This window comes from Drosophila suzukii, chromosome 2R (assembly GCF_043229965.1).
Source record: "Drosophila suzukii chromosome 2R, CBGP_Dsuzu_IsoJpt1.0, whole genome shotgun sequence".
Classification (NCBI taxonomy): Eukaryota; Metazoa; Arthropoda; class Insecta; order Diptera; family Drosophilidae; genus Drosophila; species Drosophila suzukii.
This window is the reverse complement of record NC_092081.1, coordinates 7,438,744-7,458,259: the sequence shown is the minus strand read 5'-3', so window position 1 is coordinate 7,458,259 and position 19,516 is coordinate 7,438,744. Positions and strand designations below refer to the sequence as shown.

Sequence of the window (19,516 nt, the reverse complement as noted above, 5' to 3'; positions counted from 1 at the left end):
AGTTCGCGAATCGCTAGACTAAACTTGTTGTCAGCCAGCCAGACAGTCAGTCAGTTAGGGCTAATTGCCGCCAGGCAGGACATTCGCTGCGTTCTTTTCCAGGGTATCGCGATGTGGCATAGTTGTTGTGGTTTATAGCCACAGCGCGTGCGGCACAGTCAGCCACTTTGATTAATGGTCGGCTGACAACTGACGATGACGCCAACAAAAGGCGACATCCCGGGCCGACTCCAACTCCCGGAGCGAGGGCCTCTAAATCGGATGGACTATTTCCGCAATAACGGCAACAGTTTGTCGGTTTATCCAATCCTTCGTTTATAGATATCACTTAATATATACGCCTGTGTATACATTTCACATTTAAGCCTAGAGAACAGAGCCGGAAACTTAAGCTAGACAATGGAGGCTCCTTGCTGGTTGGTTCGCTGGTTGATCTTTACGTGCGTCTGCCGTTTCTTCTCCTCCTTGAAGGCTTCCGAGTTGGCCTTCTTTTCGATGCGACGCTCGTTGCGATAGTCCTTAAGCAAGCGCTTCCGCTCCTTTTTCTCCTCAGGGGTTTCGTCCTTGGGCCTGATGGACAGAACGCTTAATGTGGAGAGCACCGATTTGGCGCATAGTGATTTTGGCCCAGCGGCAGCGGATGATTCATCGGCCAGATTAGCCAAGGCTTTTGCTGTCAATTGGCCATCGACCCCATTACGAAGGACATTTGTGGGCAATCCTGTCTTCGGATCGATCTGTATGGGAGCTGGAGTTGTGCTGGCACTGGAACGACGACTGCGACGTGGCTCGTCGATCACCTTCGGGTGATTGTAGATATTCGAGTAGGTTGACAATATGGACTCACAGTCCCACTTCTTCTGCTTGGGGTCGTCCACCTCATAGTCCACCAGCTCTTCCGTGGGATCCTGCTCACCCTCGACCACATTCCGGTACTTTTCGATGCGCTCGCGATCCCACTCTTTGTTATACTCGATGCTCTTGTCCTTCTTCTTGAACTCCTTAAAGCACTGCATCACAACGGGATGTTTTTGGTGCCAGTTGCCCTCGATGTCCTCCAGGGCCAGGTCGCCTAGCTCCGGATCATCATATGAGGCGTAGAACTTCTCGAAGCGATCGTCCAGCAGGGAGAGCTGCTCGTTACGCCGGATCACGCTGGAGGACATGGAGTATTCCGTGAAGCGCGACTTAACCTCCTCATCGTCAAAGCGACGTTCGCGCATCAACGGCGCCAGGCGATCCATCAGCTCGTCCTCGTCTTCCTCCTCGTTAAGGTCATCGGAATCGAAGTCCATGTCGGAGTGTTCCTCCTCGTCTCCCTCTTCGCCATCCCAGTCCTCGTCATCGGAGTCGCCCTCAGCCATAGCCTGCATTACGAAGTCATCATCCAAATCCTCGTGCTCGCAATCGCTGTCCAGAGCGGCCACCACATCGGGATCCCAGTCAAGGCGAAGGGTTTGCGGAGCTGCCTTGTTAAGCATACCCTCGGACTCCTCGAACTCGCTGGCGAACACGGAGCTGGGCAGGATTAGCTTAGGTGCCGGGCCCGGCTTCTCGGGATCCTGGAGCTTCTGTTTCCTCGCCTGATTGGGATTCTCCATGAACTCCCAAACCACGTCGTTCTCGCGCTTCTTCAGATGCTGCATGTAATCATAGTCGTCGTCGAAGTGGATGCCGAACTTCTTCAGCTCCTCCTGACGCTTCTCGGGATCAGTGGTGGTTGGTGCCTCCTCTTTAGGCTTCTGCTGACGGGCCGCCGCCTCGAGAAGCACCCTCTGCGGAGCATTTTCATCGGTCACCAGAGGATCGTGCTGACTGCGATGCACCAAATGGAAGGTGACCGCCTTCTTGCGGTCAATGTACGGCTTCTTGCCCTTGACCTGCAGTGGGGGGTTGTCAATTAGAAGGGTTTTAAACGGTATAGATGTGTTTTACCCACCATTATTGGATTGTTTTCGGGAAATCTTTTGTAAATACAGAAAAACACATGTGCCTGCTGGAGCTGCCACCCAGAAAGGGATTTTTCAGTTGCAGTCCTACGGTCACACTGTTGGGGGCACTGCGTAGTTTGGTTCAGTGTTGGGCAGCGTTTTAGTTAATTCAAAAACTTGGCGCCAAATGATTTCTTTTTGATTTAACGATTATGAAGCTAAAAAAATGTTTTTGAGCCCATAAAATAAAATAAAATTTTCTTGATTGCAAATAGCCTGGAATTTTGGCAGCTACTGCTTTATAATTGCAACTTAAAACCTTTTTTATTGACTCAAACATCACAATAGATAGATAGAGGGTGATTTAAAGTAGACATTTCTTGGACTCATCCAGTTTTCACAACGATCCTGATAAAATGTAAGCAAGAAAATCTATAAATTCTATCCCAATTTTACCAAAACGTAACCCATCCAAAACATGTTTGGAAAATAAACGAAAAAAATTCTTTACTTGGATATTTATTAGTTCGATTTTATTTATTTGTATGTACATTTACAAACTTGTCCCTTTGACAACAATTGTACAATCGCAATGCTTTAAATACACTTGGGTGTGAATATGTTTGGATTTCCATTCGTTACACTCAGGGATCTGTAATCTCAGCAGACTTCAAAGGTTATAATTATACATAAACAAGGTAGAAAGTAATAATAGTTAGCCTAAATAGTAAAATCATTCTCTCCTACCGATTAAAAGCTTGCAAAATATCAACTTAAAGTAAATCAAATGTTTCGAATATCAGGCTCCTTGCTACGCGTAATTATACTCACAGTCCTTAAGTTTTTTTAAATTTTTTTTTTTATGTCAATTAAGAGTTAGTTGCACTTTAGTTTATTTGATAACATTTCTCGACATGCACAGAACAAATTCGAAACGAAGCTTATTTTCTCAATTTGTAAACGATACGCTGGATAGACTAAAAATAAGTATACGCTAGTCACTTTTTGAAGATCGGTATATAGTTATTGCCTATAGAGTGTTTTTTGGGAGCCGGACCCGAGCAGGTCGCTATTGTCTTTGGATGACCTACGGACAGTCCGGCGCCCTCAACTTTGATTTCATTTGCGATTCTTTACAGGTTTTTTAGCTAATGTGTTTTTTTATAATGATAATTTGATTATTCCCTTAGTAATTTTGTTGCCTCCCCAGTTCGATTGAGGGCATCACTAGACGAAAGCACTTGGATTGCAGCTAGGCTAGGTACAGTCTGGTCCGCTCAGGGATCAGGTGATCCTTGATTAAATCCCCTATTTAAGCGCCTCCTTGGCCCTTTGCTCCCACTCGGCGCGTCTCTGGTGGATTCCCTTGAACTCGCCCACGGTGGCGGATCTCTCGATGGGTTTACTGGGTGTTCCAGCTGCAGATGTTGCAGGTGTTGCTGGTGGCATTGCAACAGGTGTTGCTGCTGCTGGAGAGGATGGAGTAGTTGCCATGGGATTGGCCTGCTTCAGTTGCAGGGAGAATCTTTCTCCCGGGGGCTTTGCACTTGAATTATTGTTGCTCATGTTGTTATTCAGGCTACTGCGTCCCTGATTGTTGCTCTTGATGGGGGGCAGATAAGTGACCACCTTGGGCGGCACCTTCTGCTGCTGCTGCTGCTGAAGATTATTGTTGTTGTGGTTATGGTTGAGATTGCGAAAGTCGGCCACCGAATTGCGATTGTTGTTCGGATGATGGGTCACCTGGGACTCGCTCTTGGTCGCCAGTTTGTCCAGTTTCTCCTCGCTGTTCGACTGGTTCTCCTTGTCGCTGTCCACGCTCTGACCTCCACTTCCACCACTGGATTGAAGTTTCTTACTGGTGGTGGTCACTGGAGCAGGAGGTAGCGGCTGTGCCTGCACCTGCGGCAGGGTCACCACGTCGTCATCCTTCACCTTTAGCGAACGGCGGGCAAATACCTTCATCAGCTCCGGCGTGGGATCGTCCTTGGAGGGACTGGGATTGCCATTGCAGCTGGCAAAGGATTTCTTGCGCAGCACCACGGGATTGGAGGTGGGTGAGCCCATGTTGCCATTGATCTCGCAGGTTTCGGGTGTGGTGGGCGAGGCCACGGGAGTGACGACTGGAATGGCAGGAGAGGTTGGAATCACCGAGGGAGTGGGTGGTGCAGAAGCAGATGGAGTGACCTCCGTTTTGGTAATGGACTTCCTGCGCTGCTCCGCCACCTTTGATCGCTCCTCGCTGAGGAACAACCGCTTGCGTTCCTCCAGCGAAAGGCGATTGCTCTTCGCCGGCTCCCTGGGACTCACTGGCTCCTTAGCTTCCTTTCCGCTCCTGGGAGTAATGGGATTACTCTTGGGCAATCCATTGCTTTTGGGTGTACTTGGAGTGGTGGCGGGGGTAACCGGTGTGGCTAATCCCTCACTGCTACTTCCATAACTCGTCCTCACACTGTTGGCACTCACGGATCTCAATTGCCTGCCCAAACTGGGCTCCAGAGTCGTCGGCCTGACCACGGGACTCAAAGGCTTGACCTGAACTGGGTGCTCCACAATCTCAATCCCCGCCAGATTCTCGCTGCTGGTTCGTCTGAAACTGAGGTCATCGCTGCTCTGACTCCTCTCCGTGGGTGACTTCAAATTCTTGGCCAGCACCAGGTGATTGGCCTTGTTGTGCAGACGCGCCTGATCCACGCGATTTAGCTGGATCTTCATGAACTCCGGCTCGCCGGTGACCTCCACATTGCTGGAATTCCGTCGACTATTCGAGGAGGAAGAAGAGTTTTGTCCCTTGGCCGGAGATGTTGGCGGACTGTTGGAGAGCTTGGCACTCTTGGTCAGGGGACTCGCCGGACTCGGGGTGGGATTCGCCGCCGGAGCTGTGATCTTTGCTCCCAGATCCAGCAGCTTGGGTCGCTGCTTGGTCGGAGTAGATGGCTCCTTGGGCAGCTTCTCCGCCACATTACCGGACTTCCTCAGAACGCTCACCATGGGCGACTTGACGATCAGGTCGATGTTCTGCTCGATCTGGGAGATGTTCGCTGTTCCTGGACTACTCACAATCAGTTTTGTGGTGGCCATGGTTTTCTGAGGTGACGTCTTAACCACAGATGGCAACTGACCCGTGGATTCAGCTCGTGCCTGCAGCAACTTGTTGTCGTTGATCTCGAATCCCAGGGATACACACTTGGCATTGGGTGACATCGGAGAGCAGGGAGATTGGGGCGTCTGCTTGTAATAGGCGGGCACCCGGAAACTCAGCGACAGATCCGGCAAACTGGGCATGTTGTTGTGCACAGAAGTGGAGTCCACCGGCTCATCCTCGTAGTTCCGGAAGCTGCGTGACTTCTCCACCGTCTTGCGCTGCTTCTCCTCGTAGTACAGTGGCGAGGGCTCATCCGTGCTGGTCTCCAACGAGTTGGAGGAGCTGGAGTGCTGGCCCACTGAGTCGCTGGATCGCGACAGCTTCTGCTGGAAGGCACTCAGGCCCACAATCTTCGCTTTCCTCTCGAAATGTGTGGCGGTGGAGGTGGAGGAGGACGAGGACTCCACTTTGGTCTGCTGTTCCCGCACCAAAGTGGTGGACTGGAAGGTGTCGTTGCCCCGCGAGCTCTTCGACAGCAAGTTGGTCACATCGTTGCCCGAGGGGAGCTTCTCCACCGGTGGCATGGCCCCCAGTTCCTTGGGCAGGTAACGCTGCCTGGCAGCAGGACCCGATTTGGGTTTCAATGCCGTGGGCGGATGTGGATGGACTCCATAGTTACTGACCATGGCATTCAGTCCATGCTTGCCCTCGTTGTGGATCTCCCGCTTGATTGTCTGCCGCGTCTCCTGGATGTGCTGCTCGTGGGAGGTGGCACTGCGGGACTTGTCCGGCACTTGGAGGGGTTCCCGAGCAGCTGCCTCCAGGCAGGAGGTCGAGATCTGCAGCTTCTTCGCCACACTCTGGCTGGAGTCCGTATCCTCCACGCCATCATTGGCCCTGGCTATCGATCTCTTGGAGTTCCGATGGATCAGGCGGCGCAGAAAGCCACTCTCGGTGGCCTCCCTCTCGTTGGCCAGGAAATCATCACCATCCGTGGACGACTCTCCACGATTCTCCAGCAGCGCATTGGTCTTGGTGGTCAGGCCTCGAAGTCCGAACATCTGGCTTGTGGAGGAGGACGTGGACGAGCTGGTCACTGTGGTGATGCTGGAGCTCTGCTCGATTGTCTTGGTCCGCTTGGTGGTCACCGAGCTGGCGGCGTTCACCTGGACAGGTGGCGCAATGGCAGTCAGAGTCTTCGGTGGCAAGGAGCGCGTCTTGCTCTTGAGGTCGGCTTCTAAATGGAGGATTTAAGATTATGTTAGATTACTCTATATATCTCTGTACTTTCCAAACCACTTACCATGAACAGCTCTCAATCCAGGGCTCATTTTCAGCACATCCTCATTGGCCTCCGGAATGGAAGTCTAAAAGAAAAAGGATTTCAATTAGTTTATAAAAAATATAAGCATATCGTATAATTTAATTTTATTTAATTTTTATTTAATTTAATTTATTTATTATTTTTTTTATTGAAAAATATTATTCTAGTAAAAAGGAATGTACAACCACTCACCTCCAAAGTCATGCGATGCTGCCTGGTGGGTCCCTTCTTTTTCACCGGCCTGATGGCCATTTTGTGCTTGGCCGCCGCATGTGAAAGGCGGTGGCGTTCCCCGCCCACGGCGTCCACATCGTCCTCGTGATGGGATCGCAGTATGTCCGATCCCACCGAGATGGACGAGCTGGTGGACACCCGCGAGTGGTGCTGGCGGTGGTGATGGGAGCTGCTCTGGCTATCCTCCGTCTCCGCCTCGGCACTGTTTACGCTCACAAGGCTCAGCGAGGAGACCTCACTGTGGTGGTGACCCCGCGACTGGTGACCCACGGCAGAAGTATTCCTACTGCTGCTAGTTCCACCCGCTGCCCTTCGTTGTGGCGAAGCTGGACTTCGGGGCAGACCCAAATCCTCGTCGGAGGCATCGGGTCTATTACGTCGCTTTCGCAAGACATCCGTCAGTTCCGCCTGGAATTCAAAAAGATATGGGTGTTATTTGGGTTTTTTGATTAGGAACTAGGTGTTTCAGGGGGTTTCTTATGTGGTTAGTTGGGTTACCCAGCTTTTCCAGCGGAAAACGAAACGAGCTCGCAGACAACTGCGTCCCAGGCGACTCTCGCCCATGGAGGAGCCGCCCAGTTTCATCTTAAAGGGATTCTGCTTAAAGTCGATCATTTGGCGGGCCTCACAACGCAGACGAGGCTACAAATGACTGATAGGGAATACCCTATTTTATCTGGGTAACTGTGGTTCCGGAACAGACCTGCGATTCCTTATTTTATATTTGAGAGCCCCTCCCAAATTCTTACCGCAAACGAAAGCTGGAAGGGATTTCCCTGCGCCCTAAGAGAACCCGAACCTCCGGCTACCATCGCTACGATAATTATGAACTATGGAAATATCTCTGCCAAGCGGATCACGCGATCTCAAAGATTTCACTTTCAACTCGAGCAGCGGCAACTGACGACACCCAAGTGCAATGTGCAACTGAAGATGCAGATGCAGATGCAGATGCATCGAGAGTGAAATGAAAATGGGAATGAAAATGGAAATGGCGTCACATTTTCTTTTTACCTAGACGAAGATAATTGGGTGCAGGGCAGGCACTGGAGATCTGTTTGTTGTCAGCTCTCGACTGATTTTCAAGGGTAGGACTCGAGGGACCCGAACTCTGTCCAAAGGTAAACAAACGAGTCCGAATAGCCCTCCTCCAACTCCCGGAATTCCCTCCTTTTTCCCGCATCCCATGTCGTTCATCTATCAATGTTTGAGGCGCGTGACGTCGCCATCTGTTTGTTGGACTCATTTCTAGTGGGGATGCTATTTTTGGGAGCTCATTGCTCGAGGATTAAGTGCCGGGCTGGTTCAGGTTAAAGACCTCGCCCATCAGTTCTAGTTAAACAATTGCAATTGGGGATTTGGGGGCGAGTTCAATGTTCTGCAAGATGATCTATCTGGGCGCCTGCTTCCTAGTGGATAGGTGAAGTTTACTTCGAAGCCAATTTTACACTAATTAGTCAGTTATTTTTATGATGAAATCACACAACAAAACATTTATGTCCTTTAACTTTACAGTACAAAGGAAAATTTAGCGGTATGTTGAAGGCCATTTTCTTGTCGGTATGTTTCACTCTAAATTTCCTATGTTTAAAACCTACTTTTAGTTAGAATATGAAAACGGCCCTACGTATATTATAAACATGTTAAACCTAATCTGTGGTCCGATTTCTCAATGTCAGGTTAACGCTTTTAAAAAATGGGAAACTGACAACAAAAGTACTCCTTTTCAGATTTGTCATACCCAATTTCACACCTTATCGTGTGATAACAGATAAATTCAAACAGAAGAATTAAACATCATGCTAGCTTTCTCTTAAATATGAAATACTAGAACCTTAACAAGACATTGAGAAATCCGCCTTTATAATTATGAATTCAGAGAATTTCTGAAGCCTCATGAACAAGTTGTAATATACTATTAGTTTTCTGAATTCTATCATTTTTGCACTGTATATTCTTACCAAATCTTAATATTTTACATAATCGTGCACATCTGTTCCTATTTCATGGAATTTTTCGAGGTGCCAGTACCAGGCAGCACCAGGTAGTTCCCATCCTGCGACCCTTAACCCATTATTCAGCGGAGCTACCTGCAGCGGAAAGAGACTTCTTGGCCAAGTTGCACTTCGCATTTGAGCAGGAAAATCGCAGAGCGGACCCGACCCGTCACGTTCACTGATTTATTGGCCCACTTGGCGAGTGGGCCAACTCAAGGGGATGGAGGAAAAGGGGGACCAGTCGGTGGCCAGTTGTATACTTGGATAGTTGGGTAGTCGGCTCCCAACATGGCCACACACAACTCAACCGCCAACATTGATTACCGCAACTTGAAAGACGGGGGTTTTCGTCCAGAGAACGGGCACAACAGTTGGCCAAGTGGGAGGCACATGGCAATCGCATTGAATTAAATGCAATTGCATCACTGCGATTCCAACCGAGTTGCATTTTAAATGCGAGTTAAACAAATGGCCGCCATCTGCAAGTGGGATAAACGCTCTAAAGAGTGTGCATTTAGCTGGTAGCCCCAATCGGCGAATGGCCAACGTGAATTGACCCTGACTTCGACCATAATATCGAATGGAATATTTATGTAGATCAATTGCATGGCGGATCTGATTCAATTGATTGATACTTCACTTCAGTGGGTTAAGATCAGATATAGGCGTTTATTTTTAAAAATACATCATATATAACTTTGAAACTATTACAGCTGAATGTGATACATTTTGAATATTCTGTAAAGTTGCCATTTAGAATATGTTTAAATGCATAAGAGTGGCTATAACAGAGAAGAGTAAAAAACCAAGAAACCTAACTCCTAGGATACCATTCAACCATAAAAATATATTTTAGATTTATTATAGGTTGCCAATACTTTTTATAAAAATTAGAACATTATTACTTTATAATATCTGAAATACCTACAAAAACCTTTCAAAATTCGCCTTTGCTGACTGCTTTCTTAATGATGTGTGATTAGTTTGTTAGTTACACATACTAAAAACTTGAGCTAAGCTTTCTCCATGGCAGACACACCATGTGAGTATCCAAGAACCCTTCTCCCAACTCTCACCCATCACTCGAGTGGACTCCTCTGGCTGCCTCGCACATCAACTGCACCAGACATCACATCAAATCCAATCGCCTCGAATCAATTTCTCCTCGGCTGTCAACCCAAGTGCGCGGAAAGTGGGGCCGGGAAGTGGGCCAAAGTAGAAGTGGCCATCCCATATGGACATGGGCCGCATTTCTAAGCCCCCCCTTCTGCAAACTCCAGAATGCGCCCATCGGCGTGCGAAGAAATGCAATTAAAATCCCAACGCGGATGCAGCAATGATGATTGGACATGGGACCAAAAATGTACTCCTAATGGATGCGGAAATCCAGGCGATAGGCAAATGCAGTCGTGGATGAAGGATTGCATAATGTGTGGAATGGAGCCCACCAGACGGGAAGTGTCACAGATCTCATGTTGGCGCAAAACGAATGTAGGCCGAAAATGAAATTTGGAGTGTCGGGAGTGCTAGGAAGTCGGCATGTCGGTACTACTGAGGATTGCTTTTCCCCATCCCCGCCAGAGTTGGTCAATTAGCGTGAAGCGTGTGAAATGTTGCCCCCTCCAATCCACATCCACATCCAAATCCCCATCCCAATCCACATCCAATTCCGATGACGGCCATGCTCGCTCCCAGGCGTCTTTAATGCGTGTTACCGTGTTACCATATCGCTGTCATTCCAAGTCGTCCGGGCTAAATGCCCACCCATCCCCCCATCTCTTCAGATCTTGAGATCCCCTGATTTCCCCATACCTTCCTGCAAATCGCTCCACTACATTGTCATTTAGTTTTTCCATTATGGCCATCGTGTAGATGTTTTTCTCTTTCTATTTATCCGCAATTAATTCATCAAACTGGTTGGCCAAGAGCTCGGACTCTGACTCTGGGATCACATCTGCTGGTAAATATTTATAGACCTAAGCTCGTTTTCCGACCTGCTCTTCAGCTTTTCAAAGGAAAATCTCCAAGTCAACTCAACTGACGGGAGGATTAACAGGGAGCCCAGGACAGAATGGTCTTAGAAGATGTGTATACTGAAGGAGGAATGGAAAGAGAATTTATGGAACTTGAATCTTTTCCTGGAAATGCATACTGGGAAGACAATCATAAGTCTAACTAATAAACCTTAACGAACCAAGGCAATAAAAGTAAGATAACTAAAATGCCTCATATATATACATAGTATCTGTTTACAATGTGTTATTTTCAAAGTATATTAACCAGATTATATAGGATTGCCCTGTAGTTATACAGAAACGAATTCATTTCGTATTAAAATGCATGTTTTATGTAAACCCACAGTCTACTTTGACAATTCGGTTAAAATATAATGATCGTATGACCATATCATAAAAAAGTTTATATATCTAATAAAAACATCAATGCCAAGTTATATATATCAAGTAAAATGATAAGCTTTCAAGACCAATCACTAAAATTCCTTCCAGCTCTATAGACTTCCGCCTGTCTAATCTAGCTAATCCCCAACACTCTCTATACCATCCTATAACTAAGGAATCGCAGTTCTTCCAATCTCCAGCACAGTTACCCAGTGGGACCGTTAAATCGCTGGTTCGGTAACTTCTTCACTTGGCTAGAGTCCAGGAATCCCGAGGATCGTGGACATAGCGCGGATCGAAAAGTTCGGATTCGGAATGGGGCGACCGGAGAGCACACTAGATGTCTTCACTGGCTAAAGTCTCGATGCAAACTGATTTAGCGGAAAACTTGCAGGAGTTCAATAGCATAGAAACAGAAAGAAATGCGATTTATTTGCTAACCAGGTTGGCAAATAAGCTGGGAGCTGCGGGGGAATGAGGGAAAAAGGGGGAAAATGAGGAGGACTGGCCAAGTGGAAAAAAGTGGAATAACAAGAAGCGGCCAAGCGGCCATCGGCTGGCAACTCGTTTGTCCAGAAACCGAAGAAGCAATAGAAGTAGCAGCCGACTGCCAGAAGAAGCCGCAAATTGCCACGCGCTGCCAGAGGTGGAAAATCGCCGGGAAAAGCGGGAGTTTCAAGGGGGAGGAGGGTGTTTGGCGGGTGGGGCGAAGACTTACTGCAGTCAGTGCACAGAAAGAAAATATTGCATACAAATTAGGTTTATTTTGAATTTAACGCTGGTTCAAGGAAACCATTATCCAAACTCACTTTCCTTAGAACAATTTAATATTATTATTTTTTAAATGTTTTAAAAGGGTAAATATAGTTTTCGAAAAAATATTTTCTTCATTTCTTCAAGACCCTATATTGGTTGAACTTAAAAGTCAACAGAAAAAATACTCTATACATGTATCTAGTTTTTATAATAACTTTCATTACTTCCTTGTTTAAATAAAATCTAAATAAATAGATACAGAATGCTTGAAAATTCATTTTATTTATGAATTGAAAAACATCACTATTTCTTTCAGTGTAATTCCTAACATTGGTTTCGGTTTCCAGTTGCAAAACGCGTGCGTAGTCTACAGTTTTTCTTTTTCACTTAAAAACAAAAAAAAAAAGAAGAGAAAAAGCTCAACCGACTTATGCAGTAACGGCGATAATGATGTACATCATGATGTTTTGGTTTATTAGATAACCATCTTATCCAGACTATTTTATTTTGGACTTTCTTTCGGCACAACTTTTAATGTAATTCAATTTGGTAGTTTGCAATTGTCTTCAAATAGGCACGAAGTGGTAAATGGTTATTGATATCTGATTTGGGGTATTTCCATCGGCTGCGGTTATTTAACTTATCTTAATAGAAAAATGCCCAATGAATACTTCTTTATCGAAGATACAATGTTGTTTTCTCTCCCAGGAACACCGAAAACCATAAACAATCAAACAAAAGCCTCAATCGAATGTGAGTCAATGGACTTTGGGGGAGATTCGGTCAGCACAAATGCAGATAAACCAACAAAGGCGCCAATTGAATTTGATTAAAATCAATTTAGATTGATTGCAGCACAAATGTTCAGATAACAAAAACATCAAGCAGATTTCCCCAGTGACCCAAGGGTCGTGAACTTTTTTCGGGGAAGAGATAAAGTAATAAGCTTTTTGAATATCAAAAAAACAGATCAAAGAAGAGTTTAGATTATTAAAAAAGAATTTTTAGATGAGGATGTTTATGAGGATTGAACAATCCATACTCTTATAAAAAATCTTTTCATATATAAAGAAACTTCTAATCCTGACAGGTTAAACAATTCTGATCAAAGGACAGTTTAGATAAGGAAAACAACAAAATAAATTTGCTATAACAGACTTCAGATACGATGCTGAACCTTTAATAAGATACAAATTTATCGTTACTTTATTTTTAAAGCCAATACAGTCGTACTCTTAGTTATGTTTTAAAGGATGTACTAAAAAATCTGCCTTCCTTATTATCAAAATGTTAATAACCATAGTTCAATTCTGCAGAATTATAGTAAGTTGTAATGGGACTTTCTTTAATAAAAGCAAGTGATTCTATAACTTTGATATTACTAAATATTTAGGGACTCACCTTGAGTACAATAGACAGACTGCTAGCTGTGGCTGATTCGGAAAAGACGCTGTCATGTGACTGAGACAGGGTATCTCGAGAGTAATCCCTAGAATTCAAGATTGTATTACCACAGTAATATCACCAAAAGAGGAGGAAATCTCACCCGTCCACATCCAAGAGGCGACCCTCGCTCAGGCTGCGCTGACTGTCGGAGATGTCGGGGCCACCAGGTCCTGATCCTGATCCCGAACCGGAACCGGATTCCAGCTCCTGCGAGGAGTCACCCACACTGCGTAGATGGCGCTGTTGGATTCTCTGCTCGGCAAAGTAGCTGCTCCGGTTGAGGCCAAGGGAATCTGGGAAGACGGCCACGCCACCATGTTGTCGCTGGGCCTGGAACATGGCCTCCTGTTGGGCTTGAGACTGGGATTGGGATTGGGTCTGCGTCTGCGACTGGGAGTGACCTCCCACCTGGCTGTGATCCTGCTTGCTGGCCCGCTTTTTGCCCAGAAGCACACTTAGCAGCTCATCGCGATGGGATCCGTAGGATTTGGACTTGGGCAGCGATTGCGTTTGGTAATTCTCCTTCAGTTGCTGCGGATTCAGAGGAGATCCTGGTGGAGAAGCTATGCCGCTGCGCAGATTCTTTTCACTGCTGCTGCTGGCGGGCGGTGGCAAGGTGTTGCAGGATCCGGGTCCTGGCGACTGACAGGATGCAGGACTCTCCGCCGAGCTGTTTATGGTTCGTCGCCGGAAGATGCGCCGCAGGTTACGGAGCGGATGAAATCGACGACGCTTCTGCTGCTGCTGCTGTTGTTGCTCTGGAAGGACCAAAAAGGAGGTTAAAAACTCAACTCAATTTGAAAACATTTTTTTTAGGTTTTTGTAATTTGAAAAACAGCACGCATGCTGGGGTGAAAAAATAACTTAACTCCTAATGTACTCTTAAAAATAAGCCTGTAATTATTTATTAATAATTGTATTTATTAAATGTATTACGAGGAAACCGTCAAAAGCCCAATATTTAATCATGGATAAGCAAAATATATTTCATTCATTTTACCAGTTCAATATTTTTAATACAATTATAAAACAAGAACCTCAAAGCCAATCAAACTCAATCATTTCCATACATAAATTAAGGACTCGGCTGCTCTTAATAATTTAGTTTGATTAGTTTTCTAGTGGTGAAATCTTTTTTACTCATTTTTATATGCATATTTTTAGGTATTGATTTATGATTTTAAATATTTTAAACTCATACCCATGACCACTCTTCTATGATAATTTGATTTGCCCGTCCTCATGTGACGCAACAAGGTACATATAATAATGACAACTAAAGCAAAGATTCCTATTTGATTGACATTTGGGGCATAAATATTTCAGAGTGAGAGCCAAATCTCTCAGGAATTAGGTTTTCACACTCAGGCGGGGGGAACTCAATTATCAGAGGTGGGAATTTCGTTATCGCAGTAATATCCACGGAATCTTTAATTCCCCCTTCCCCCCGTGTTTAGAATTTTGAAAATAGATTTCTATTAAAGTGCTGATGGGGCAATTTAAGTTCAGAGAAAAAACAATTTTACAATCTTACATAAAGCCATAAACAAAACGATATCATCGAAAAGTTCATGATAACTTCCAAGGAAGTGACAAGAAGTCAACTTCCTCAGTTACTCAGCAGCTAAACCAATCGATGGTTAATAGAATTCCTGTGTCATTTCTCAATAAGTGAAAACCACAATATACTAAGAACAATATGAGCGATAAGAAGTAAACAATAAACGGCGAAAACGAAACGAATGGGACCAAAAACATGACCATAATAGGCAAAAGCTGAAGACCTCTTAATGGAGGAAAGTTCTCAATCGAAGGAGAAGCAAATACAGAGAGATTGTAGGAGTAAGAGAGATGGCTGATATGGGGGAAGCGTCGATAAGACCGATTTGACACCACGTGCAAAAGGTGTATAGGGAATTACTGGACAAGGTCATATCTTATCTCTCTAAAGGTTTGCATATGCGATATCTGTGGTTGAGAACTCTTACCAAGGGAACTACTACGTAATTCGGGAGAAATCACTTCTCCGAATTCTACAAATAAAACTTTTACCAATCGAGTTGTAAAGGCTGCATTGCCTTTTATAGCTCTTTCAATTTATGGCTGTAGACCTAAATAATGTTAGTACTCTTTCCATGCCCGATAAAGCAGAAGAAAGAACAATGGTTGGTAAAATTCTTATCGATCATAAAGGAATGAAGAGTATATATACTATAGTATATTGGTAAGAACACAATCTAATAAGTATATGTATCCGTGCATCAGAGCTAAGTGAAGTGTAAATATTACGACTTGGAGTTCATATCATATAAACGTTATAAACAAAGCACTATAAAATGGGTTTATAATGAATGGTATGGATTCCCGCTCCTGATGACCTCATTGAACTGAAAACAAACTGATAAACATTTTAGTCATCTCCGAAACTCTACATCTCCCAAGTGATTCAACAACAATTTATGCGTCACTACCAGAAATGAAAGTTACCCAAACAAATACCCATCTCTCAATGGAAAGTCTGCATACCAGCCTAAGTAAATCCATATATTAATTAGAGAAAAGAACCTAACCGAACGGAAGTACGAGAATTTCTAAAAAAAAATGCCAAGAAAGCTTCGACCTCTAATCAAAAAAACGGTCACGTTTTGGGGCCGCGACACGCGAACAGCTAAAGATACTACATACTATATAGGTATACTTGTATTTAAGTATATAAACAAATTTGTTTATGGCCAAACACATGGGTTGTCATGGGTACGAATACTTCATTTATGTTGCTTTGCTGATGGCTTGATTTTAATGATTAATTTCACCTGCGTTGGGGCTGGTCATCGCTGGTTAGTCATGAAAACATAGGTAATACGCTATAGAAATATTAACCTGGGGGGCTGGAGAGGCCCACTGGCGCGTCATTCTATTTATTGCCCTTCGGGGTGTCTGGTTGTCTGTCCCAAAATTGCTTGGGGACCAGGCTAATGGAATTTAAACCGCCCGAGAATGGAATATATATATATATTACCACCCCTGCTCTGACAAGTGAAATTGTTTATTTATGGAATGCCTAATTGGGTCACCAGTCAGACTTTTTTCGCCCCCGAGAATGAAAGTACTTCTCGTACACTTGGCTAAAAAGTTCTCAGATCAATTAACTCGAGATTGGGCTGTTTTTAATTGAAAAGTTTGGCATCTAACAACATTGTGATTCACACTTTATGAGGCCATGCCGATTACATCAGCATTGTGTATACATTATTTCTAATTTATCTAAAGTCTATTGAGCAAGATTTTTTTATTATTACTTGAAATCCCGTATTGTTCGCTTGACTTTGTGTGCTGTCATCAGTTTGGGTTTCGCCTTTTTCGCGAATGTGGGCGAAATCTTGGCATCATTGTGATCTTTGGTTTGGTTTTGGCTTTGGTAATTCATCAAAACTGATTTGGGGCTTTTCAATTTGGCAACCCGATGCCTTGGGATTAATGTTTCCTCTAAAAGCAATGGATTTCCAATGCCCACGTGGGCTTTTTGGAGGTGTTCAGGTGACACCAATTGCCATTCGATTCTGAATTTGCAATTCGAAAAAGGTTTGGCTGCTGCCAAGTGGGTTCGTTATTTATTAATTAATCATTGGAGAGAAAAAAAAACAAATTTGTTGCCCCACACTCAACATGCAAATTGTGCAAATCAAATGGCGAACAACTTTTTAGCCGGTTGCAGTAATTGGAGACCTTTTTTGCTTTTTTTTTTTTTACCAGCGGATGTGAGTTCGACCAGCTCTTGGGATTGTTGTATTGGGTAAGGTCAAGTGGGCCACGCCCACATCCCACCCGACCGCCCCCCGGGAACACCGCATGTGGGCAGCTTATCCGCTTAACAAGTGCTGAGTTCACTTGCGTGGAATAAAAATAGCGAGCCACCATGGAGAATAAGTCAGAAGAACCAGCACCCGAAGCCCCCAAGAGGTAAACAAAAGCTCCAAGAATTGCACAACTCTTGCTGGGGAAAAAATAAAACAAAAAACGGGTCTCTCGGGGCCTTCAAATGTTGGCTTTACTCGTGCATATAGTAAATTGCAATGCTGCAAACCTCGAGAATTGAATGTTATATGCCGATGGATTAGCCAAGGTTCGTTGAGTTCGTTGGTCAAAGAGTCCAACAAGGCGTATGATTAATTACATCAACACGTCCAATAATGGCTGAATTTCCAATCAACTGCTGCGTAGTTCTTCCAAATAGAAACTGAGATACAGTATCGCTGCATTTGCGGCTATATAGATTAGACATAATGCCCAATAGCTATAAATAACTGGGTAGTGGAGCTATCAGAGAACTATCAAAGATTGCTGAGGAAAAGGAAAGGGGCTCAAAAAGAAATTCCCCTTGAGTAAGTGCTACTTTGAGTATTACTTTTAATTTCGTAATCCTCTTAGATCTTAATGTATTTAAATAATTAATTTTAAATACATATAAGAAGCTAGTTTCTATACCTTTTAAAGGCTATGTATTTTATTAGATCTTTACTTGGCTATCTTGGCCTTTAGATAATACTTTGTCGGCAGAAACGTTCATTTTAATTTAGTACGAACTTATATTGACTTATAAGCATTTATTAATATTGCAAGGGTATAAAACTTTCATTATCGTTACTAATTAATTATAATTGTTTAGGTACTCGATTCGGAATCAGTAATAATTGAAATCGGTATATGAAATTGGTATTCGAAAGAACGAAAACAAATATTTTCTAAACCATTCAACTTTAGACAATTTCTAGGTTCCCTTTGGAAGTCCCATATTGTAAGAAAAATCTAATAAGTACCTGTAAATGATTAACGTAAACTAAAATCATTTTCTCCGTTCTTTAAATTTTTTAAATTTTATATACGATTAGAGCCCAATCAGTCTCTATTCCAAAAAAAGACCTTTGGCCAATCTTGAGACCAGAAGAAGTCGACTGCAATCAGTCGTCTGCGTGCCAATGGCCATGGGCTTATCAGTCTTAACCTGGCCAAAACGTAGTGCCTTTATTTGAGTTGTTCGCACTCGAACGCGACAAATCACAACGACCAGCGGTACGCAGCAAATTGATTACACAACTCATATGGCACTTCAATTAGAGGCGTCTGGTTATTTACCCCAATCTCCAGCTCCTCGTAACGAGGTTTCTTTGCGGCGCGAGCTGGGATTGAACCCAAACTCATCATCATCGTTTGATAAGCCCCAAACTCATGTCAACTTATATAATGGTCCATTATTTAATGAGGCGATAGGTGAATAGGTTTGAACTCTATGCTCATATAGGCGTATTAATTGGGGTTATTCTATTCTGATCATGATTTGTTTCGAGGCACTCAACAATCAAAAAATTAAAGTACAACCTCAAAACAAATAAATAGCACACGAGTTTCCCAAAAATTCCTTTTCGTTCTAGTCCAAAAAATACAATACTTTTTATTACCTGTTTAAATATTTATTATAATGCCAAAAAAAGCAGCAGATGTTTTATTCAACCGAATTGTTTACTTTACTGATTGTTGCCTATTGTAAACAAGCTTGTTTCATTTAGAAGACACAGTATGGCATAAATATCTTTAAGTATATGTATCTACGCTTTACTTTAACTTCACTTCATATCACACTTCGCACTTAGTTCGATGACTCGAATGGTGGATGTTTTCCCGATATTATCGATTAAACTTTGTTGACTTTTGTGACTCGGTATCTTTGTATCTTTCGGGATGCGGATTGATCGCAGACGGATTGCGAATTGCGAAGCGGGATTACGGATTCGATTGAATATTGCGATTGCAATCAGCGACAGCGAAGACAATTCAATTAGTGCAATAACCGGCGCGTTCGACAGCGAAATTGCTCACCTGTTCAGGTGGAGCGGAGCGCACAGAATGAATTGAATCAATGGGACAACACGAAAGACCGCCGTGGAAATCGAAATAACAGACCCCCAACGCAACAACACAGACACAAACAAAAAAAGTACCCACTCTCGGGAACTGAAATTGAAATCTACGAAAACGAAACGAAGCGAAAAGGCCGAACAGACCCCACAAAACAGAAAAAACCGAACCGGCCGTACTCAACTGAACTCGGCGAAAATGAATCGAATCGAGTCATCGACAGCGGGATTGGGCTTATTGGCCAGGTTGTGTTGCCAATTCGGACTGATTAGCGTTTCTTGGCCCACTGCAGGTGTCTGCAAGGCGTCTAAAGCGGCTAACAGAGCGCTGTTAGCAACAGACACAGTGGGCCATAAAGACTGTTTAATGGACAAAAAATTGGGCGTCAATAAAAAATTGATGAACCATATGTTTACAGTAAACACAGCAAT

General features: G+C 44.1%; 2 protein-coding genes across 4 annotated transcripts in view; both read right to left on the bottom strand.

Annotated features, from left to right (window-relative positions):
- Nucleotides 1-290: 290 nt before the first annotated feature.
- Nucleotides 291-2,057, bottom strand: LTV1 (LTV1 ribosome biogenesis factor). The gene is made up of 2 exons (XM_017073937.4): nucleotides 1,940-2,057; nucleotides 291-1,880 (listed from the first exon to the last, which is right to left on the bottom strand). Exons 1-2 carry the CDS (start codon nucleotides 1,940-1,942, stop codon nucleotides 393-395), a joined length of 1,491 nt encoding a protein of 496 aa, XP_016929426.3. The 5' UTR covers nucleotides 1,943-2,057; the 3' UTR covers nucleotides 291-392.
- Nucleotides 2,058-2,434: 377 nt separating this feature from the next.
- Nucleotides 2,435-19,516, bottom strand: part of LOC108009451 (serine-rich adhesin for platelets) — a 42,278-nt gene continuing 25,196 nt past the window's right edge. For 2 of the 3 annotated variants that reach the window (XM_017073817.4, XM_017073815.4), the window contains 5 exons: nucleotides 13,273-13,930; nucleotides 13,128-13,215; nucleotides 6,533-6,982; nucleotides 6,320-6,383; nucleotides 2,435-6,253 (listed from right to left, as the gene is read on the bottom strand). In XM_017073817.4, coding sequence (XP_016929306.3) covers nucleotides 3,240-6,253; nucleotides 6,320-6,383; nucleotides 6,533-6,982; nucleotides 13,128-13,215; nucleotides 13,273-13,930 — 4,274 coding nt within the window. In that variant the 3' untranslated portion in view covers nucleotides 2,435-3,239. Of the gene's footprint in view, nucleotides 6,254-6,319; nucleotides 6,384-6,532; nucleotides 6,983-7,072; nucleotides 7,217-13,127; nucleotides 13,216-13,272; nucleotides 13,931-19,516 lie in introns of all 3 variants that reach the window. The other variant, XM_065863857.2, reaches the window with a different exon arrangement.